The following is a 24,727-nucleotide window of genomic DNA, read 5'->3' as shown; positions in this document are numbered from 1 at the left end:
CTTCATGTACTTGGAATATCACATTGCCTTTTTAGCAGTCTACTCCATTGGGTTCTGTGGTCTTTCCTGTTAATGTGCTAGCAAATACCTAACTCAAGGGACAATGTAAAGGGTTAAATAATGACAGTTCCCATTGTACTCGACAAGAATTGTTTTTGCTATCCACCAAAAAAATGACACGAATGATGGCATTACAGAGTGGGCAGCAGTACTGAGAAACCAGTTTTCTGACTTGAGAAAACATTTGTCCCATTCATGTGGGAATGTTTGACATCTGAGTTGTGGAATCGTGGTTTGAATTAATTAGCCATCAGTACGTAGAGCTTTGTTTTCTTAGCAAAGATGCTGAAGCTTTTGTTAACTGTGTGTAGTTTGGTTGCTGAGATGTGGTATTCAACAAGCGTGTCTTTTTGCATGTGGGTGCACCAAGACCTTGTCAGGACAGGGTAAAACAATTGAAATGTCAACTTTCTCTAGTCCCTGGAGGTATTCCCTCAAGTGGTGGTATCAACTTCAAGAATCATTGCCAAGAAAGTTAGTTTTTTAGTATGCTTTGGATATTTCTTTTTTCTCAACAGCAGGATTATGAACTTGAGGATGTGTACCTGTTAACGTCCTGTTATTTGTGGCTCACACTTCTGATGACTTAGTCTTGTTTCAGCTTCTGCTGTATTCTTTTTGACACTCTTGTGGCAAACGAGGCTTAGTAGTCAGTGGTTTTCTGAAACTTGCAATAACTCTTCTTTAAAAAGAAAAGGCAGAGTCAATTTGCCACTTTGCTGCTCTAAGTGTGGTTATTTTTGAGTATTAGAATATAGTTTTAATGCTGAAGACGCATTTGGATTCTGTTTTTCGGCTAACCTCTTTTCTAATTGCTTTGTCCTCCTTACACGTTTCCTAATTACAAGGTTTACGACTTAGTGATGAACACTTCAGTAATGTGAACAAGGGAAAAGTCCCATTTTTAGCAGACATCTGTTTAATACAAGTGAAGAATGAAAATCTTGCTGAGTTGTTGGCCATACCATTAATTGATATTGTACTATATATGTATGTATAGCACGTAAAAAATATTTTCGTAGTTAAATCTGTAGGATTTATAATAGGAACATTTTAAATATTTTTCTTTTCTTTTGAATACCTAAACCTCCCCTGTTTATAGTCTTAAAAATCATTAAATAGATAACATTTTAAAAAAAGTTGCAATTCCTGTGGTTAGTAGCAAGGTAGAGCTAGAGCAAATACTAAACAGAGCAGAAATGTTCTATAGTTCTAGAACTTAAATTGTAACTGGATTAAACTAAACCAGAAGCATTCATTGTGGAACTGAAATATCAACACATGTCCTTTTAGGTTTTTTTAACCTTTTGCATCCTGTGTTATTTCTACCTAAGCCGTCTACTTAATTTTCAACCTTCTTTTTATAATGCTTCAGATTGTCAGGAAAACTGGTGTTCAGTTTTTTAATGAAGTTACTAAGTGCGATTATATTTTTTTAAAAAGTATCTGCTGGATGTTTGGGAGTGATTTTTTTGTGGCTAGTTTCTTCAGTTATCTTCTTTTATTTATTTTTTTCCCAAGTCCTTTTTACACCATTTACATGCATTTGCTTTTCTATGTTACAAATTCATAGTGCGTTCCTCAAAAAAATTGAAATTTTAGTAATAAAACAAGTTTTGTTTTCTTCTGAGATAAAGACTTGGATCAGAATATTGTATTAATATGTTACTTTTGTGTGTCCTTTTACTTAGAGTTGTCAGAATTAATTTGGAGTTGATGTCTTTTTCACAGCAGTCTGTCGTTGCAGTGCATACATTATTTTATCATGGTATATAATAACTTCTGTTACCACATTGTTCCTGTAGCAGAAACTGGAATTTGAAATGAATTTTTTCTTTTTGAAGAAGCTAAATCCTTTATGATGCAGCGGTAATGACCATTTATGTAGGTGATGCCTTAAGGCATGCTTTTATCTGGATGAGTGGCTTCTTAAGATAGGCTGCAGAAGAAACTGTAGGTTTAAACTATGCGAGTTAGTGTACTTGGCTTGCGTCTTTGTTTTTCAAAATTGAATTCAAGAAATTTTACTGAGGTCCAGTCCAAATGCTGTGTTGAGATACAAGTATGCTGTTTGAGAGGCATTTTTGTGCAAACATGGCTTAGTCTGGATCAGTTAAGTTTGAAAAAGTTTGAAATAAATTCTTAACTACTCTTTGGTTAATGTACTAACAAATTTTTCACTTTTCTTTTGGTTTGTAGATACAGCATGTTTTAAGAAAGTCTAGAATAACTTAGGAATTTGTTGTCTCTCTGTCTTTGCTTCTGGCCTTCCTCTTAGCTGGGAGGTATCATCAGCCCTATATTTAGTCCTGATAAAAGCTTCTGTCTCAGGTTTTGAGCTCTGGCTTGTATTGAGAGTTTAAAAATGTGTCTGGTTTAACAGGTCCAGAAAAATACACTTCGATTTTAAATTATTATTCATTTTTTTTTTCTTTTTGGGAGAGGGAGAAGTGTTATTAACGAAAACAAAACTCCAACACATTGATGTACACCAAGATACGCAAGAAAGTGTATCTGCATTCAAATTGTAACCAGTAACTAAAGAAAAGATACTGCAAACAGAAAGTACAGCTGATTGAATGTTATCTGTAATAGGAGAGATGATGATGATAACCCTCCTTGGTTCACCCTGACTATCAGCCCAACCTAGTTCTCAAGGGAAGTGCTCAGATCCTACTGCGGTGGGATACAGAAGAGAATGAAAAGAATGGGGAAATCTCTATTCAATATAACTGAACATCGCTATCCTATAGCAGTGTGGTGTTTGGGGCCATGGGGCATATGTGTTTGTGGTGGGTTTTTTTGTTGGTTGGTTGCTTATTTTGCTTGGACCATGATCTTCACGTCTCACATTTTTGTGGAGGATTACCAGCCATAGTTGTTCCCTTCTCTGTGCAAGAGTACCACCCTATACATCTGTATTAGAGCTAAAGGCTTCTCAAGCCTTGGCATGTACTGTGTTTAGCAAGAATGATTATTATGCCTTTACCATAAATCTAAAGCTCTCCCAGAAATTTTAAGACTTACTACAGATGGGTGGTATAACTCTTCAGAGTGCACAGAGTGATATATGGGGGGGATAAAAATGGCAATAGTTCTCTGTGCACCAAGTTGGCAATGTTAAAGTTCACTTTTTGGGGAAAAAACCTGCAAACTGGTTGTGCTGGTTTGACTGAAAGCAAGTTAATTTTCTTCATGCGGTTAGAAACTTTTTTCATAGCTAGCACAGTTGTTGTTTGGATTTAGTTTGAGAACAAGAAGATAACACCCCAGGACAGAATTAATGTTTTTCTCCAAGTAACTTTCCAGTGTTTTTGACTTGAAACAGAAAGAATGTAAAAACTTAGTGTTATCTTAGTTGTTGTCTGGGAGCCAAGGTCTTTCTGGGCTCTGCCCACAGGTGTGTGAGGCAGCTGGGAAGGGGGCATGGACGGAACAGACCTCGACTGACATCCAGGCTGATCAATGAGAATATTCCATGCCATTAGCGTCATGCTTCATATTTAATGGGGGTTGGGTTTTCTGGCTGGGGAGATGGAGACCTGATCCAGTTCTGCTCTGGTTTGGTGGAGTTCTGCTAGTTTGGCCTTTTTGCTGTTCTGCTGGTTTGCAGAGGCCCCTGGGCCTTTCTGCCTTTTTCTCTCTTCCCCCCGGATCGGCTGTTCAGGCCCAGGGTGCTCTCTCTTCCTGGGACTGGCTGCTCCATGTGGACAGAGTTCGTGAGGAATTGCATTAAGTATCTTTTATTTTATATTCTACTTTCCATTTTATAAATATTTTTATTAGTAGTATATTAATATTATTTAGTTATTTTGTTAATGTTTTTAACTGTTTTAATCTTAACCCATGAGTTTCTCCATTACCATTCATTTCTCTCCTCTGTTTGGGAAGATCTGTTTTGCTGTCTCCAGGGGTGGGGGTGGTGGGGGGCGAGCAAGCGGCTATCATAGTTTTGATTGCATGCTGAGATTAAACTGCGACAGTGGGTTATGGGGAGCATAAAGGAACTCTGATACACACAGAGCTAGCTTGATAATTGCACTAGCAAATACTGACAGATTTTTGAGAACGGGATTAACATTCATGAAATAGTAAAGTCTTCACAAATAAACCAAGGAATGGGGTTGGGTGACTGCATCAGAGGAGTCTCCTTTTTGGGGGATATCTGTGCTGAAATTAAGGAAAATGACAGACTGCAGTGTGAGCAGTGAATGGGGGGGCACCGAGTAGAGTATTCCATTTAAAAAGCATGTGCTGGGAGGGGACACCATTGTAAGCTCAGGGGGCTGCACAGGCCGAAGCCAGTCAGGAGATAACCCAAGGTGTTCTGCCTCTGTCCTCACATCCTTGCTCCCTGCCATTGTCACTCTCCTGACCTCAAAAAAAATCAAAGCAAACAAACAATTTAACTTTCCTATGTCATATAAGGTTTTTCTGAGACATTTCTGTTAGGCCTTTGACTTTTTGAACTTAGCATTTTAGAAAAGCAGTTTGTTTTGTGGTGGGTAGATTGTTGTATGAACCAATTAGCTTAATAATCTAGTCTGTGTTGCAGTTTTACCTTAGATCCTACTGCATGTCTTGTGGATTCTCAAAGTAATTGATGTGTGTGTATTTGGTTTAAGGCAGCTTGTTGCAATTAACTCCTTAAAGTAAGGAAGATAATCTGTGGAAAAAAAAATACTGATGAAATTATACCAGTTTTACATAGGATATATTGTATCGTATTAGTGTTCAAGATATTCTAAGTAAGCATGTAGATTTCAGTATTCTTTATAGCACCTTCTGGAACAGAAATACCTGTTGGAGAAAATTTTCAAAAGCAGAATTACGATGTGCGCACATGTTCTCCAAAATCTGCTCAGAGCAGGATTCAGGCTTGTAGTCAAAGCAAACCTCTGCACAGTATATGCGAAGTAATGCCTACTTGTCATTGCCCAGCCCTGGCCAGTCTGTAGAGCTACATTAAACTCACTATTTCCCTTTAAAATAAATTCCAGCAGTAATGGTGAAGAGGTACTAGATAACATCAGTCTATGATTGTTCATACCTATGGAGAATTATCCTTGCAATTAATATTCAACTGAGTGGATAGGAGAGAAGAATTAGGAAAGGAAGGAATTGGATAAGAGGACAAATTCTGAATCCTAGAAAAAGCTTGACGTTTCGTTTGGGTTATTGCATGTCTGGAAACCCTTTGTTGAAATGACCCAAATTTGAACCACTGCTTCTTAACTCAGGTCAAGTGGCACATCAATTTCAGGAAAATTGAGTATACTCGTGGCCTATGTAATAGTTCAAAAGTTGACTACTGAACTTGCCTTAGAATTGGCTCCTCTTCATTAGAAACAGTTACCAGTACAGTAATACGGATTTGAGCCAAATTGGTTTTAACATTGTACTTTAACAGACTTAAACTGATTTTTTCACTGTTATTCAGAAAATCCATAATAGATTTTTATTTGTTCATACAGGGCAGTACGCAAATAGATTGAAATGTTCATCTTCCTCAAAGCTTGCATATTTACTTGTTTTCTGGCATTTGCATCTGAAAAGCAAGTTCAGTGTAAATGCCTTACCTGTTTTGGTTTTGAAACATTTTTATACCTGCTATAAAAAGCTGTATGTAAAGGTGAGGAAATATTCTGCTGTTGGCGTAAATTCAGCAAGCATCTCAGTTGGGGAAGAGAGAATGTGTGTATATGCTTAATTTTAAGAGGCATGTGTTTGTGTGGTCTTTAATGGAGATCAACTTAGATACTATTTTAAACCCTATTCTATAAAGAACCGAAAACCAAACTAAGTTTGTTTTAAACAGATGAGTAGCTTCTAGTTATCCATATTCTTTTGCTGCAGAAGCTTTATACAGTCAAAAAGCTGTTTCACTAGCTAGTTTGAGTATAAACAACAGTGGAATAGTATTTCATTTTTCCTAATTTTTCCTTCATTTTCTTTCTTCTGATACTAAACTTCTCGTATTACAACTATTTTTTCTTTTTTTAAATTATGAAAACAATTCTTTTCCTTTGCGTTGTTTCCTAATGCTGTGTACACAGTTTCCTTGCTCACCTAATTTACTTCCTATGAACCAACGTGAACAATTCTGACAAAATTTAACAGAAGAATAGCGGGCCTATAGATAAAATTTTTGAAAGCCCTGTGAAGAGTTTGTGTGTAGGAGACAGGCCAAAGTTCTTGGGGATACGTGGGGGTTGAGGAAGAAATCTGCGCTGGGAGCTCAAGAGTATGTTGTGCTTTCTTCTTCCTGTGGGGCTGCAGGTCTGGAGTGGGCAGCCAGTCAGTCCTCACAGGTCTTGGCCAACCAGATCTCATGTGTCTTCTTTACTTGGTGATACTTTAGAACTGGCTGAATGGGACGATTCAGATGGTGGGGAATCCTAGTGTGATGGTGGGAAGTGAAGACATAAGGGATGGTGGGCTTGCTAGAGTTGATTTTTTTTTTTATTTGGTGTTGAGCCTATAAAGTCTTAAAAATGCAAGTTCTTAGGTTCTGAAGCTTTCACATCAGTTCCATGGCTGATGGAATGTTCCAGTTTGACAAAACAAACTACATAATAACTGTATTTTCAGAAAAGTATTCAAAGTCTCTGTTTTTCTTTCTATCTTTAAGCAGTAAAATAACAATGTCCCATTTAAATAGATTATAAAGCCTGTGTGACCATAGATTTGAGATTAATCCATTGACCTCAGTAAAGTAAAAGTTTCAGCCAAAGCTGACATTACTTTTGTGCATTTTTTCCACAAAATGAAGTTTTATGCACTTCAATTGTTTGCTGAAAATCCTAACAATTCAGTCTAACTCCTGCTGTTACTAGTTACCTTAGTATTTGAACACTTCCAAATTCAGTTGAAAGAATGGGTTCTTTTAAATAGTTCTTTTGTTACAGTTTTTTGTGTGACCTGTTTCTTTTCTCTTATTTCTTTTCTCAAAATGCCAGACATACACAAGCACTAGCAACAACTCCATGTCAGGCTCCTTGAAGCGGTTGGAAGATACTACAGCTCGATTTACAAATGCAAATTTCCAGGAAGTTTCTACACATGTTTCAAGTGGAAAAGATTCTTCAGAGGCCAGAGGGTCGGAAAGCAAAGGGAAGAAATCTGCAGGTCACAGCTCAGGTCAGAGGGGAAGAAAGCCTGGTGCTGGAAGAAATCCAGGAACAACTGTGACTGCAGCCAGCCCTTTTCAGCAAGGTATTAGTTGTTACACGACTTCTGTTTCAACGTGAATTGGAAATCTTACGTATTTAAAATGTGAAAAGTAGTTAATCCTTTATCCGCAGTAATGAGAATGTTGTTTCACTTTGAGGGGGAAATAACTTTTTTTTAGAGAAAAAATATTCATTGTCATAACATGAAAAAGAAGGTTGTGCATATTTGAAGGGAAAACCGATGCTTTTCTTTAGACTGTTAAGGTATTCTCTTTAACTGCTAAAATCGGAAGTTTATGTGCTGAAAAGTTTGCCTGGGGTAAAATCTAACATATGAATTTGAGTTTAGGGATCTGTCTTAGCTCTTTAAGGGAATAATACTAATGTTTTTTAGTTAGTACATAGTAGAATGAAACTGGACTACCTAATGTATAGGATGCGGTGGCCCCTAAACAGTTTTTCAAGATGTAGACATTTAAAATATACTGTTTTCTTCAAAGTGAAAGACCTTTTTATTATATTTCTTTGTCATTGAAATACATGAGCAGATGATTACATGACAACTCTATACAGTTTGTTTACCTTATATAATAAAAAATTTTGATGTTTTGAACATGCTAAAACTCACTAAATGCCCTGTTGACACTTCTAAAAAGCAAATTATATTATGGCATCTTCATTAGAGTTGAAGAAAGATAAAAAAATTTAAAAGTCCATGTTTTTAATTACTTAACTAATAAAACATGTTATTTTGAAACACAACAAACTAAACCTTCTATAAAGCAATTGCTTTTCCATAACTTTCACTGTGGCGTGTAGAAGCTGATTGTGCTTTCTGCTTTATGATGTTGCTCTTTCTTTGAGTTTATTTGTGCTGTCAGCACTTCCAAATTTGTCTAGAACTCCTTCAATATTTCAGACTTTCTTACTTGAAAAAATGGAAGGGTTTTTTTTTGTTGTTTGTTTGTTTGTTTTTTCAATTCTCAAAGCTTTGAAAAATGCCTTCTGGAATCCTGCATTTAAGGAAAAATTCTGCTCACTGCAGATGGCAAAATAGATCTTCGCTATGTGCACGTATTTTCTTTAAATCTGCGTTAAGTGAAGTTGATGTAACTTATTTAAAATACAAAACAACAATGTTTTTGTGATTTTTTAAATTGCTGTATTAATGTAAATTTTATTTTAAATGGAATTTTTAATAGTGTTTAATGGATTACTAATGATAAACCAGTAATTTTTAAAGAACTTCTTTATACCTAATGTCATATTTAGGAGTATTTTCTTGATGACATAGTTGTCATCAGTCTGAGTTCTACAAAACAATACCCACATGCACCCACCCATATAAAATGACTGAATTTCAGTGAAAATAGATGTTTGTATTTCCTAAGTGTGCTTCATTTTCTGCCTTGCACAGTGATGAAATGATTGCATTCCGAATATTACAGAAGCAGTGTAATACTATTACTCAAAAGATCTTTATGGTTTTCTGGCAGTGCCAAAGAAGTTTTTAAAATGCCAATTTTATACACTTTTCTCCACTTTCTCTCTTGTCCTTTTGAAAAATACCTCTTCAGTGGAACACTTCCTCAGCCAGGGCAAATTAAATGCAATTGGTGTTCCCTTGACCTGTGTCAGACCCTTGATTTAGGTAGAATGGTAAGGAAGATTGCAGGCATAGTGTAGATGTGATCACAGCCTGTTTCTGTCAGCTGCCTTCTTTTTATACAGGTGTATGTTTTAAAAAAGCTGCTCTGACTTGCACCAAGTGCTTGTTGTGCCTTCAAAACGTGAGGAATGTCAAAGTTGTCTAAGCAGCAAAGTTGTTATTCTCCTTTTACTAATTTTCAGCTCGTTTGTGCCCCAAATTCTAATCTATATCTCAGATAGAATTCTGAGAATCAGATGCAGCAGAGTGAAGATCAGCAGGAGAAGCAATGAATTATCTTAAAAACAAATTCTTTAGCTCTTGGTAACACTTTTCATGAAGTCCTCTCACTGTAAAGTTGTGTATTCCAAGATGTTAATCTTTCTCATCAATTTTCATCCACTACAGGAAAAAAAGAATGGTACCTTTTCTTTCTTTTTTTTAGGAAGCTTTTTGGGCACTCCTGGGAGCATCAAGTCATCTTCTGGAAGTTCAGTTCAGTCTCCCCAGGACTTTTTGAGTTTTGCAGACACAGATCTGCGAAGTGACAGCTTCACACATTCTCAACAGGCTTCGTCAACCAAAGATGTACATAAAGGAGAGACTGGGAGTCAAGAGGGGGGTGTCAATTGTTTCACTTCCTTAATTGGTCTCCCTTCATCATCAGCTGTTTCCCAATCGAAAAACTTTGACAGCTCACCTGGAGACATAGGTAATTCAAGCCTTACTTCTACAGCATACAAACGATCTCAAACTTCTGGAATAGAAGAAGAAACTGTAACAGAGAAGAAACGGAAAGGAAATAAGCAAAGTAAACATGGGCCTGGTAGACCCAAAGGAAATAAAAGTCAAGAAAGTCTTTCCCATCTTTCAGTTTCTTCTGCTTCCCCAACTTCATCTGTGGCATCTGCTGCAGGAAGTGTGACGAGCTCTGGTCTTCAAAAATCTCCAACTTTGCTCAGGAATGGAAGTTTACAAAGTCTTAGTGTTGGCTCATCTCCAGTGGGTTCAGGTAGGCATTTATTGGATTTGTTTTCTTACCTCAAAATATGTCTTTATTATTTTAGCCATAATTCTGAGAATGCTTTTCAAGAACAGAGTGTCATTTAAAGTATCTTGAGAGTAGCATTGGGAAAAAAAGTAAATTTAGGATTATGGCTGTTGGAAGAGTAAGTTTTATTCCATGTATAGGTGCCTCTCTACTGTAGGTGGCTCTAGTAGATTGACCTGTGTGCTATATAAATGCAAGTTTTGAGGCTGTAGGAGGAAAAATAAGTTGCATGAAAATAGTTTTTTTGGAAATTACATGTGACTGGTTTAGCTAAAATAAGTGATAGTTTAGACAGATTGTATTTTCTGTGTGTTCCGTTACACAGAGAAAACAAAATCGGTACTCAGGCGTGTCAGCTTGCTGTCCCTCAATTATTTTTCCCGATTTAACAAAATTAAAAATCAAGATGTCTATATGGAGAATTATCCGTTCAAACATGTAAAAGGATATTCTGAATCTGGACCCCTGTGCAGCTGGATGACATTTTCATATTCTTGCGTGCTTTTTAGCAATTGAAATTGGCTGGTTTGTTCTTCCTCTCTTCTAAATGTTATGTGCATTTGGGGCTGTGAGAGGTTTTCTGCTCCCAGTAAACCTGTGTGTGGAATGACCTTGCAGAATATTGTATCTGTCGAAGTCTTTATTGCTTTGAAGTTTCTTTCAAGGCCTTTGTTTGGATTAAAAAAATAGCAAACTATCTGATACCTCAATTTTGTAACTTTGAAATTTTGTCCTTTTTGTTGTAATAGGAGATTTTTTTGCCCTATTTTTCCTTTTTTGGGGGGAAAGAGAAATGAAGCTTGAATTGTTATGGGCTATGGGCCAGGTTTATTCTTTTATATTGTATATTTTCACTGTATAAACAAGCAATGCTTTAAAAATATATGTGCTTCAAGAAACAACTTCATATTTCTTTCAGAACAAGGCAGGGACTTAAAAACTTGATCTCAAAACCACTTTGTTTTAAATCTTTGTTAGATATAGGCAAATGATGATTTTTATTATGGGTAATAACGGCAATAGCAGTGGCAACTATAATAAATGGCATGCGACAAAAGTTCCTTGTTCACTGTCCATATTTTTGATTAAAATGCAGTTTTAAAAACACAGAATCATAGAATGTTCTGAGTTGGAAGGGACCCACAAGGATCATGGAGTCCAACTCCTGTCCCTGCATATGACAACCCCACAGTTCACACTGTGTGTCTGAGGGCGTTGTCTGTCTCTTAGTGTCAACCTCGCATCTGTTACGGACAGAGATCATCCAACAGACTTAGATCAGTGATCTGATTATTTCAGTATGAACTTTCTTATTCTTTTATAAACCCTTTGAGGTGGGTTATGTATTGTTGTAGTTGAGGGAACAGATGGAAATACAAGATCTTGTTTTGAAGGGAATGACCCACGTATCCCACCTTGTATTTGTCTTAGAATGTTCTGGTGTGGTCAGGTCCTAGAACAGGCCTTTCCCTTGCCAGGTCCAGCCTTGCTTCCTTCGTCATCTTTATTACCTCTCACTCTGCCATCTATAAAATGCCAGTGATAATGTTAAACTCCTACTGTAAAAAGCTTTGAAATACATGTACGGAAATACTGGATAGGTTTTATTACATTTATCAGCCGTTTAATATGTTTATTATGTTTAATACGTTTATTGCAATACTCAGCCTATGATTCCACCTCTGTTAAGCATACTTAGAATATTGCTAGCAAGTATTTGACCTCTTCTCTAAAACAGTTGTATTTCCTGAAGGTGCCAAAGAATATGAATGAAAACCAAACAAACAAAAACTGAAAATAAAATCACCCCAACAAAAATCTGAAAACCCAAAGGAAAAATAGCAAACAGATGGGATGGCTTTGCCTTCGAGCATGAACTCTAAATTCATCCACAAACTGGGCATATTGTTTTCATGTGCTCTTCTCCCTGATTTCCCATCTTTCTTATGCTTGTAGTGCTTCTTTCCTCACTTCATCATAAGCATTGTCTGGGTTTAACAGTCCGTTTATGGCTTTGTTACAATGAGGAATGGCATATGGGTATTACCAGTATTACTAGAAACGTACATTTTCTTAGGTATGATATGCCGATGTTTCTCTTTGAAATGTCTCTATATTGTCTGACACATATAAGTCTGATGAGTGAATCTAAACGATTTGACCCCAAACCTCAAATATGATTTTGTGTATTTAAATGTAGTGAGAAAATGCAGGGGAAGTCAAGCCAAAAATGTTATACTGGTTCTTACTTGGAATTGCCTTGTTCAAAGAAGCAGAATCAGGAATAAGTTAGACCATACTAAACAAAGCTTTTGAGGTAGTTTTTTCAAGAATGTCCTTCTCATTTTTTTTAAAATCACCTTCTTAACTGCAGCTATCTTAAGCTACCATTCTTTTTCAATTTTCTTAAGAGTACTTGTTGAGATCCATAAAAATTATGAAAATCATTATTTCACAGACATATGATAATCCTGTTCGCAGTTAATGTTCAAATTAGATGAAATGTGAAGGAAACCTTATCTTAAAAGGTAATGCAGGTTCATCATGTGCTATTTATACATAACTAAATGTCTTCCATAAAACTTTTATTCAGAGTAAGGATGTTCAGCTCATTTTCTGAAAATAATTGTCCTCTCCAAACTTTTTCCAGCCCACAGAACTTATGGTTTCCTGCTTAATAAGAAGAGATGCACTGTGAATAGTACAAGGCCATGTAATTAAAAGATGTTACAATACATACACTCAGTTTGTATTACAGTTGCCATGCAACTGATTTGATGCTTTCAAAGTTTTGAGTGCTTGAATGTTCAATCTTAACGCTCCTTATAATTTTTTCTGAAATGTATTTATAATCTGATAGGAAACGCTGTATGTATTACTTTAATAATGTACCCAAAGGAATGAAAAGTAATTTTTAAAAAAATTATTTGGTAAGGTGATAAGGAATTTTTAGTTAAATTAACATTTTTCTAGTACATCTGTCCCTGTTAAAAAAAAAATAGCTTCTTTAGCCAATAACAGCTTATTTACAAACCATACTTAGCTTTCTGCTGGAAATTCACAAACACTGTAAGTTTGTTGTCTAAGAAGACGTAAGTCAGTTGTCAGTGGGAGTTAGATAAAGCTGATCCTGGTGCCCCCAAAATGGGCCTGGTCTTTGGAGCGACTTCAGGATCAGCTTTTTTTAATAAGGGAGGCTTTCATTTGAACCCTAGAATTTTATAGAGCTATTTAACTTTTTAAAAGTCACACTAGTTGTATGCTCAGGATTAATTTTCATTCTCAGCATCATTCTAGGGAATAATACTTAAAGCAGTCCAAAGTATTGTAAAGCAGTAGTCCGTTCTGCTGAAGATTTTTATTTTTTTCTTTTCACAACAGTGGTGATTAAAGAACAGAAAACATTCATCCAGGAATTTAAAGAGAGTAGTAACATCTTGTCCTAATGCTTTCTTCTGCTAGTAGTAGATGCCAAGATCAAATGTTTCTTTTACCATACTTTCACCATATTTCATCAGTAGTGTGGAAACTAATAAGCTGGTGAGAAGAAGGAAAAAAAAATACAGTTATGATAAATAACTTTCATACGGTCTGTATTTTTCTGTCAAGCAGTTTGTGCACACTCTGACTCCACTTCATTTGGAGTACACTCCAGTGCATGGAAAACTTTCTGAGAACTCATGTCCCACAGCAATAGGGAAAAAAACCTTTACTTGCCATACAGTACCTTGTGACTGTTGTGGAATAATGCGGCAAGGTAAAATGAAAACCAGGCAAGTGTCAGAAGTAAACTGAAATTTCTGTTTCATGGTAAAGTTCTTGCACAGTTATCGTTAGGTTTTAGATGGATACTTGCTGCTGGAAGAATCACAGTGCTTCAAGCATATATGGATGCTTCTCTGTCTTCCCCAATTCTCTTCTTGATTTCAAGTGTACAACAAATTGTATAGTATAACTTCAGTTGCTAAGGTCTTCAGGGGATCATTTGCTTCAATATCTTAATTTTTGCATAATTGATTTTATGCCTTTATGAGTACTGTAAACCCTACAAAAACTTATAAAGCTTCCCCCATGCCCCTCAAAGGTTGAATTCCAAATTGGGCCTTGAAATGGTTAGCTCTTTCTTTCAGTACCCTTACTGTGCCCATCTTCTGGAATTCCTTTGTCACAATGGAGGCAACCTTATAATTTATCTTCCTACATTTTAGTTCTACATCATATTTATTCTACCCTTGACCAATCTTCAGTGTGCTCTGGTTGGTAATGCTAGACAGTTTTTGGAATAGAGGACGTATCCAAACCCAGGATTGTACTTTAATATAGCAATATTTCAAACTCTGATTTAGAAACAGTTAATGATTTTTGGAACAGGTCCCTCTGGGTTGGTCTTATGCCTTGTGCAGCCAAATTTCAGCTTAATGTGGGAGTTTACTAAATGCTTTAGCTTAGTCCATGTATTTTATTCTTCTTTCTCATCTAATTCAAGTGACGATGAAGCCTCTGCCAAGTGCTACACTCATGTGCAAAGGGATGATCAGAGTGTTGAGCTCGTTGTCGTACTCATGATGTAAGAGAACTCCGACCTTCAAAGTAGATGAGTGCCTTGAAGTCCTTCTCATTGAGATACTCAGTCCCTCAGAGGTTGTGTTAAATCTTTATGATTTTATGTTTGAACTCCTCTGTAACCTTTGACTTACCAGCTAAATCTGTTGAGAGAAAAAGTTCAGACAAAATTATTCTGAAACAGTTCGTGCTATTACGTTTACCTGGTAGGTGCCTTAGAAGCCAGAGCAGAAAAAGAAGTCTTGCTGTGTTAAAAAGCCAGTTTGTATTCCAGAGGAGATAAACTAGAAAGGACAAATTGATACTAATAGGTATTAATGACCTTTTAGGACTAGGCAAACGATGTAGAAAACAAGGCAAAATTCTTGTACAGATAATTTCATTCTTCATATTTGAGGCTCAACAGAAATGGTGTTGGTTCGATGTGAAATTAACATGTTAAAATTGATGATTGTTTGATGTAGAAAACATGGAGACATTAATCAAGTAATTGGGAAGAAATCACATGAGTTAGTAGAAGCTTATGAGAATGCGGATTATCGCGAAACAGATCCCCCATCAATGTTCTTAACTAAAACAAGTGTTAGCAGCAGCCACAGGCAGAAGTAAAAATTGGCATTTCCTGATGATGGGTACCTCATATTTTCATGTTTTTAGACTGTCAGTGTTAAATTTCAGGAAGTCTTTAGAACTTGCGAAGTCATAGGAGACTGGTGGGTTGTTAATGTTATGTAGTTAGGATGTGTCTGCTACCAGAAAGCAAGATGTTTAGAGATGTAAAGATTTAATGGTTAGTGGTGGTTGTAGGTTAGGAAAAGAACTTATTGAACTTCTTTTTGGTATTTTAAAAATAAAAGTAGTGGCATAGTAGATGTCCACATTTCAGTTGATATAGCATGACATTTTAAATAAAGACCTGTAATGATAGGAGGTCAGCAAACCTTTGCATTAAATGTAGTTAATAGATAAGTCTCAATTTAATTTTGATCAGGGAATTATTAAAGTGTTTGGAGTTGTGTTATTTCCCTGTGCATCAATTATTGACCTTATGCTATTTTTTTTAAAATTCTGAAATTTCTGAATAAATTGGATATGAGGACAGGGTAAAATGGAACTCTTGGTAAGCAATACAAAGTAAGAGTTGTGTTGGTGGAGCTAAAGTAAAAGATTACGTGTAGGAAAGATGGATGTGCACTTGCAGGATAAGGTTGGCCTTCTGGGGAAGGAAGGGCTACAAAGAAAAAGGATAAAGGTGAATAAACAGTTACATTTGAGCTTCCAGTACTAAGCCGTGTTTAAAAAGGTTTGAATGTGTAAACAGCAAACTAATGAGAGGGTAGCTCTGATTTCAGCAGAGTGCAACTACGTGCTAGAAGACACAGTTTAATCGAGGATATTTATTGATTTGCAGGTGTGGGAAGTTCTAGAGCTAAGAATCAAACCATATGCTCACAGAGATTCGTGTTTGGCTCTTATCTATGAACCTAATTCTGTGCTGTATTATCCCTTGGATTTCTTAAAGAAAAAATAGCATGGTGCATCAGTTTGGCATATAAAATAGACTGTAAAGGGGCAAAGAATGCATTTCAAAATACAATAGTTAGTTGAGAACTGTCAGGCAGTATGGGTCTGCAGAAATTAGTTCTCAACATGGTAAGTTTTATGTTTTTATCAAAGATTGGGAAGAAATTAAGAAATCTTTGCCGCTTGCTGTGAGGGTTCACGGTGATTTCTAAAAATGTATATTGTAAGAAATGTACTCGGATGTAGTGAATAATGATTCATTGATTAAGAAAGTTTTGTACAGAAAACACCTAACAATGAACCTTGTAACAGATGTGTTTTGAAAAGAATTAGGAAAAACTTCTGAATAATGATGGAGTACTGAAATTTGTCTCGTACTGAGATGCTTTAGGAAAAAAAGACTATTGTCGTCCCTGTGGCACTCATTTCAAGAAGGAATAGAAAGGTTAAATCACTTGAAATCCAAAGATGTTGCAGGTAGCAGAGTACTATATTTAATTATGATATTAATTTCCTCATAAAATATGAGTTTAGGAAAGTTGAGAAGAGGCGTACAATGATCAGGATTTTTAAAATGTCCTTTTCAGAGAGTCGTAAATTCTTTGATAGTCTGAAATATCTTTGAGACACTTTCAGTTTACAAAAATGGTTGAAAGCATGATCATAATTGTTATAAAGGAAGAATTAATATTCCTGGTCAAGGCTTTTGCATTGGTAATTGCAGACTGCATACTGGGAATTGCACCATTTTCTGTTTTTAAAAAAATGTTGACAGAAAAATATAGACCAATAGTACTTAATTAGATGGGCTGCTGAAAACAAGAAATGTTCAGCCTTTCCACCTCTGTTGTCTCCAGGCTGCCTGACTTTCCATGGCAGCACTGGCTTGTCCACTAGATAGAAATCAGCTCCCCTGTGAATGTTGCAAGAGTAGAAACTCTTGGAGCATTGCTTTGAAACAAAACTTGATTCAAAACAAACGAAAGTTTTCCTTTCTCAAAAAATCATAGAATTTTTGAGTGAGAACAGATGTGAGGGGCTTTCTGAAGTGAAAAATGTCTCAGGGAAGATAAGTTCTCATAACTAGGGTATAGCTTGCATGTCAGGCTGCTTATATTGGAGAAGATCTTGGCATATGTGGAAATGAGATTTTACCTGACTAGTTAGTTGTTGCATGAGAATGTGTCTGTCAGGTTAAAATGGAAATTTTTAAGATTATATGCTTGAAACTAGATTCTCAAATTATGGTGTATGGCATGAATTTCTAGTTGTATTTCAAAATATATAATCATTATTATGCTCTAACAGTCAATAGTAACTATTATGTTCAAATTATGAACTTGTAATACATTTCAGACTCCTAAAAAGCCCAACAAAACAAACAAACAAAACGAAATGAATATAGGAAAGGGAATCTGTGTTTTCTTGCTTTCTCTTTTATGTCTTTCATTTAAAAAAATGAAGAAGATTGTGGTAGTTATTCATTTCAGGAAAAAGACTTGATGTTGAACAGCTGAGTAAAAAGATGTAACTATTTATAAACTGTTCAGAATTTTGTTTTTATTGAAGCTTTGCAAATATGAATTTAATAATGAATAAAATAAATTCTGTAGATCTGGATTTTTGCCCATACAGAATTATTGGCAGAATTGGCATCTGAATATGATTTTTTTGAAACATAATAAATATTTATATTAGCTTTTTGTTACTTGTACCTGTATTGGCAGATAAGAAAATGGACTGGGAGGGCTTAAAGACTACTTAAATTGCTGTACTTACGACTTTTCAAATTTAGCTATAAATCTTTCTTGTTTGGCGAGGGAAGGTTTTCAAAGAAATCTATGAGCTTTTTATAAACTGTTTGCTTTTAGATTATATTTGACCCATAAGCCTATGAAGTGCCTTGTATATATTTGGTGTTAGGTTTGAATTCCTCATAAAAACTCACTTATTTTAGGTGTGGATAATCTGGGTAAACTACATTGTATGGATGAAATCTAGCTAACAGCTTTGTTATTGTTGTTGCCTGCATAGTGAACAAAATAAACTGCCTGCTTTTCCAGGAGCTGGTTGTCTTTGCAGATACATGGAGTACAAGTATGTGGCATTATCTTTATTCTATTTTTTAAAAAAAGGCAGAAGCATAAAATGTACTGAAATTTCCAGTTTTGTGCTTGGATTATGTTAGTTCTTTAGCTCTTTTTATAAAACTAAGAATTAGAATTTCAAATAGACCGAGCAGGGCAACAAGGAGGCACTCTGAAGCTGTTAAGATTTCTGTCCTGTCAGATACTTTTGTTGCAGAACTTGATATTTTCTTTAGAGGTGCATCCCTTTTCTGAATCACACAGAATCATGGAACAGTTGGGGTTGGAAGGGACCTCTGGAGATCATCTAGTCCAATCCACCTGCTAAAGCAGGTTCATCTAGAGCAGATCACACAGGAAGGTGTCCAGGCGGGTCTTGAAGATCAAGCGAATATTACTTCAATTAAACTAGATCGTTGCACGGAAGCTGAAGTGAGATGCAGGTGTTGTCTGCTTACTTGCAGCTGTTTAGTTCCCAAGATCTCCTTTAAAAATTTGACTTAACCTCCCCCCTTCATTTGATATCATTTTGTATACATAGATTTTTAAATTAAAATATACATCTTTTTGACTGTGAACATTTTTCAGCATCTGGAGTCAGTTTGCTGGAGTATGGCATTCCTTGTAAGTCAAATGCGAGATACCAATCAGTCTTTTAACTCCATAAAATCTGTTAAAGGTGACAGGGGAACATAAAAAAGTGTGTGTGGGGGAGGGCAAAGAAGAGGCTTGACTGTAAAAGGAGCAGTAGAGTTTTTTACCCGTTCTTGCAAATTGTACTTTTTCGATCTTACAGACTTTCAAGCCTTTCAGAAATCAAGTATAGCTGAAAAATAAGTGATGTGTATGTGTTGATAGTATTTGCAGCATTTTTGTCCCTCTGAAGACTGTCCAATTCATATGGTAAAATTATTTTTTTATTGTTGTTCTCAGAGGTGATAGCAGTGTAGTCAGGTTTTTAAAGTCAGAAGGAAATGTACTTTGCATTTAAATGTTCCTTTGATTTGATATGAAGAGCTGCAGGATCAGAAGTTAAACTACCTGAAAGTCATTTCGGGATTACGATCAGGGTGACTAACTTCTGTATAAGAAGAGGCTCTGATGTCTAAAGCTATTGTCGATTATCATAATTATTTCTGAGAGTTCCCGTAAAGTTTTAAAAAGAAAACAAAAAAATCAAATAGAAGTACTAACATAATATAGTGGTATAAGGAATACTAGTTACCTTAAAATTATTGAGACTCATGGTGGACAGATTCCTGTGTTGATGTATAGGAACTATAGTACCCATATACTATGCTCTTTTTAAACGACCAGTTCTAGTTAAAGTGGCAGGAACCAACTGGGATAACTTTACAGGTACAATCAAATATTTCAGTAGCTTTTGTATTTAAGAACACTTTAAAAAAAAGGAAACTGGAATGCAGTGTCTGTCTAGATGTAAAGATGTGTCTTAGCTACACTAAACGACAATGTATCCCAGTGCCTTTTCACTGTATGACAGTTCTGGTATTTTATAAAAGTTGCCTGTACCAGCTGCTTAAGACATGCAAGATCTTTGTGTTGATCCACCTTTTAATAAATCTCCCCAGCATAAGTAAAATGTAAACTTGGCACAGATAAGACAACATTGTATTTCCAGAAGATTCCTTAAATAAACCTCTCTTTCAGGAGTATTTGGCATAATTGGAGAAGTGTCGTAGGAGTTAATACACAGGTATGTTGTACACATAAAGGGTCCTGTCAAAACACTTAGCAAAATAGTTCTTACCCAGTGCTTTTGTGGTCGTTATGCAAGAAATAGTAAATGAAACAAACTTTTTAATATTATTAGAAAAGCTACTTCTTGTCTGATCCTGAATTTAAAGCAATTTTTTGGTCCATTTTAACTAAACTGGGATTTAACACCTAATTTAGATGCAAGCTCATTACTTCATATTATTAATTTTATATGTTAAATTTTGTTTTTAAATAGAATTCTTCATTTTTTGTGTCAGATCTGGTAGGTATGTAAAGTGTCCGTGAGAAGGCCATAAGGATAACATTATAAAAATCGTTGATTTTGACAGTGATCTAGCTTGCTGCAGATGTTTGCTTGAGGGAGAATTACACGTGGTGGTAAAAAGTTTCTGAAGAGGGTTCTCGTTAGACTAAGTAACTAAAAAAGCCCAGTATTTTTTGTCAAAAAGAGTGAGCATCTATGGTCTTGGAACCAGTGTAGTTCTAGCAACTTGAGTTGAGAAGAGATTCACAGAAGCTGGAAACAGAGTTGAAGAATATGAACATGTGTCTGGGGTTTCAGTATGAGTAATTTGATGAGATCCTTTGTACTGGACTTGGTTTTGTATCTGTTTCCAATTTGTATTTGTCTTGGACATTTACAAGAAGAATTTCCTGATAAGAATGACTTAGAAGTTCCAAATAAATTGAAACAAAAAACCAAGACCCCATTCCCCCATCCCCTCCCCAACAAAAGAAAAAGCGACTCATAAGCTGTCAATATAGTTAGCTTTCACGTAATGTGTGGTAACCATCATGGACTAATGTCTAATCTCAAGGATTTAGGGGTTGGTTACAGCAACATCCTTTCAAGGGCCAAAGTCACAAAATCATTGATATTCTGTAGGCATTTTTTCTGCTATGGAAATTGTGGTAAGCTTAGAGCTTAACTTCAGTTTTTGTATGCGTGACCAATTCCCTTAAAAACAGGTAATGAACAATAGGAATGGTGACGTGGATGTAGGTATTAATACACAGTCAATTTTGAGATATTTTGAAACTAACTGAAATGAATGAGCTGGAAGCAACAAAGTCTTCCTGAGCAGGATTGATTTTAAGGAAGAATAATTATAAGGTTTTAAAGCAAGCAATGGCAGCTACCATAAGGATCAGATGAAGAAAGGAAGGATTCAGCCAAGACTGAGAGGAAAAGTGCGTAAGGCAGCAAAGATGGAAAAGAAAGGAAAACGAATAATGTGAAGTCCAGCCATTACAGCATATATTTTTTTGGCATGTATGATTACCATTCACCATTCCTAACCTTTCTTGACAGGATGTCGGAGGTCAATAGCTTGCTGTACGTTATAGGAGAAAACTGAGTGGCTGGGAGGGTCCTTCAGTGCAGGAACAGTCAGGAAGGAGGTAGCTGCCAATAGGGGCAGTTATACCAGGAACCCAGACAGTAGCTCTTTTTTTCCTTCCAGAATAAAACACCTTTTTCATCTGCCTTCTACTAATTTATGGAGTGTGGAAGGGAATAGTGGTAGGGGAACAGTTCTGCTTCTGTTCTGTGTGGAGGCTTGGGGGGAGTCTACAATTAGCCCCATCAGTCACAAGAAGGGCTGATCTAGTGTTGGCCCTTCATCATGTAACTGGATGAGGTCTGTGTTAGAACAGTTTGTTTCAAAGGACTTAGGTTAAACAGGACATTTTCTTACTAGGATACCTTGCATCTCATCTCAAGGTTGGATATCTGTAGCTGTTTGATGTTTTCCGTGAATCGGTCTCTTCCATGAATTTGCCTAATAATTTTTGAAACTATTTATACTGTTAATATCCGAAACGTGAGAAATGAGTTTCATGTCTTTATGCATTGTAAGAGGATGAGCGTTGTTTGCAGCTGTTGCTGGATCATGTTTTGACATTCGTAAAACCCTTGAATAGTCATTACAAATATTCAGCATCTTTACAGTATCCATAATCGATACATTTCTGTCATTTCCGCGTTATCTTATTTAGACCTAGATGTCTTAATACCTTTTTGTCATTCATACTATATCCTTCTTAGCCTTTTCAGATCTCTTTTAGTGCTACTATATCCTTTTTTGAAAAGAGCAGGTAGTATTTGAAATGTAGGTGCAACAAGAATTTTTAAAGTGGCATCATTATGCTTTCGTTTTGTTCTTTGTTCCCTTCTGATAATTTGTGACGCTGTATTTCCTTTTTTTTCATCATTGCATGACAGTCTTTTTACTTCTTGTAGGGAATCTTAAGGATTCAAAAAAAGAGACTTTCAAAGTAAGAATCAAAGGTGTGAATCCTTTTCTCAGATACTTATTCGATTGTAGCACATGCTTGTTGTGAAAAGTTCATTCTGATAAGCACAGTAGCAGATATTAAAGTGTAAGTCATGTGTCCTGGAATTGGCACTGTTCTCTTAAAGATTGTGTATACCGTGACTTCTTTTTCCACATTTAGGAGCTGTAGTTTGAAAGGGATTCTACTGCATCTTGTTTTTCCACTTTGTTTTTATGTATGTTCTTGAGTTGTCAATCACTTGTTTTAACCTCAGGTTGCTGACTAGGTCTGCTGAATTGTTTTGTCCGCTCTTTTTAGCTGCTTCTCTTCCTCATTTGTCTATGAAGTGTGTATCTTGTTAGTAGTAAATTTTACCTAGTGTATTCTGCTTTAAGACTTTCTGAAAGCTCTGAGTGATGCTTTGGAATACAATGTATGTGATGGCTTGGGTTAATGGTAGCTCCTGTGTGGTACAATTTTAAAGAAACAAAGGCAAAAGGTGTCGCTTCAGGCAATCCAGGGCTGAGCTTGTTTTACAAAGCCAAATCCACCCCAAGCCCCCCTCCAAAACCTACCCAACAGTTCCCTGAATTTGAAAGGGGCTTTCCTTAAAATGAAAAGCAGTGGTGGATCACGATTGCTGCTATTTCTTGTGCAGAAAAATGGAGGATAACTGGAACAAACATATAATTATAACCAAATAAAGACTTGTGGAGAGTTGATGTGGGTCAAATGATTCTGTTCTGAAGGATGGCAGACAGTGGTTGCACCGTGTCCTCTGCACCTGAGCCAGAATTTGTCCAATAGTATAATGTAGATGACCCCGGCCATATAAACTTTGTGCGTTTTAGGAATTTTTTCCTTGTAAAGCGGTAGTTTTAATTAAAATTTAATTAAAATATAAATTTTAAAGGTTTTTTCTGTGGAAGTAACTTTGACTAGTTGCTCAAGTTTAGGCAGTAGTTAGAAGGCAAGGATTTTTTTAAGTGACTTCTAAATTAGTTTTGTAATATGCTAGTATCAATGAGAAAAGTTTAAATTGTCTTTGTTGTTAGTTCACTTTTTTGGAAACCCAATGTTCAGAAGAGCCTGGCAGTTAAAAGTGGCTTATAACAGCAGTCTTCAGGAGCCGCCACTTGTGGGGAGAGTAAAGAAGAGAAAAATAAAGCATAAAGACAGTCACCCTGTTGGAACGTGAGCAGTTATTACAGTCAGACCCCAGAGGCTGATGCAAATAGAAAATTCGCCCACCGAAATATGGCAGAGGTGTTTGTGACACTCTTGCCTGCAAAATCATTCATTCAATCGTTTTGTCAAACCAGGCATGTAAGCTGAGGGCTTCGTTCCTTAGTAGCATTAAAGAGTGAACTAGGAAATTGAAACTAAAATAATTTTGTAGTCATGAGGTCATTATCCTAAGTATGAATAGGTGCGTGGCATAAGTGGAAGAGAGAGGTGAGCCACCTGCGTGGCTGCCATCGCTCTGCAGCTGGGCGTAGGTGGTGTGTTGCAGTGGGGGCCGAGCTACAGGGACTCCTGGCTGCCCAGCAGAGGATGTCAGTGTGTTCTGGCACTTGGTGGTCAGAGATCCATATTCTCTAAAAACCCCCACCTTCGAAGAAAAGAAAGTTCCTGTGAGCACCTCCTTTAGTGTACCACTAGTTGGACGTTCCTTCTCTCCACACATTTGAGTTCTTCTTCAACTGAGCTCCCTAAAGTCCAGGAGGTGCTACTGTTTTCTGTTGAACTTGATTGCATGAGTTAGTCTCAGTCTACCAGTGAAGCAAAAAAATATGCGTGATTAAAATTAGCAAGGCAGCTTCAGTTTTAGCTTCTTAATCTGTTGCAGACAATGAAATTAAAATCAGTCTTTTGTTGGGAAGACTGATTGTCGCTGGAAAGTATTTGACTTTTTTATTTGTAATAGTAGCTTTAGAAAGCAGCTAGTTGGCATGTGCTGAAATCTTCTTATACTTGACATCTAAAAGCTAACAAACACTCACAAAAGAAATATAAGTAAAAAATTATAGTGGATAGAAATAAATCCATTTTACAATTTGAGCTACTGTGAATGATCAGAGCTCTAATACAAGAAAGATGTATTCAGGTATATTATTGTTCACTGAAATTCTTGTCTATACATATATTCTTTTGTGCGTCTGTTAAACATGATCTTAACATGAAGCCCTTTTTCTCCTAACTCAAAAGCTTTCTCAAAGTTGATGAATACCATACATAATGGTAAGTTATATTAGAATCGTTTTCAGAGGTTCATTTATCACAAAGGGTAGCCTTTTGTGGAAACGCCTGATTGAAGGTCTGCATATTCTATGGATTGGGTGAAATACAGGTCTGCAGTGAGTCAATTGTTCAGTACTTGAGTGAAAACTTTGTAGATTGTCTGCAGGAGCCTGATAGGTCAATAGTTCCTCAGTTCTCTTTTTATGATCTTTTTGTATGTGTGCAGTAAAATGATAAGTTTTATTCCAGTTCTGAGATTTCTTTTCTTTAATTTTGTGAATAGTGTTTCTAGTTGCTCTTCTGTGCTCCATTCATAGGTGTGTTATAGTGGTGTCTACCTCAGGCATTCTCCCACTTGCCTTCC

General features: G+C 36.3%; 1 protein-coding gene across 3 annotated transcripts in view; it reads left to right on the top strand.

Annotated features, from left to right (window-relative positions):
* The window catches only part of MLLT10 (MLLT10 histone lysine methyltransferase DOT1L cofactor), a 137,122-nt gene that overhangs the window by 65,941 nt on the left and 46,454 nt on the right, over positions 1 to 24,727 (top strand). For all 3 annotated transcript variants that reach the window (XM_065629120.1, XM_065629119.1, XM_065629121.1), the window contains exons 10-11: positions 7,020 to 7,275; positions 9,326 to 9,892. In XM_065629120.1, coding sequence (XP_065485192.1) covers positions 7,020 to 7,275; positions 9,326 to 9,892 — 823 coding nt within the window. The remainder of the gene's footprint in view (positions 1 to 7,019; positions 7,276 to 9,325; positions 9,893 to 24,727) is intronic.

Source organism: Caloenas nicobarica, chromosome 2 (assembly GCF_036013445.1).
Source record: "Caloenas nicobarica isolate bCalNic1 chromosome 2, bCalNic1.hap1, whole genome shotgun sequence".
NCBI classification, from domain to species: Eukaryota; Metazoa; Chordata; class Aves; order Columbiformes; family Columbidae; genus Caloenas; species Caloenas nicobarica.
Note: the sequence above shows the minus strand (reverse complement) of the source record. Positions and strands in the feature narration are given on the sequence as shown.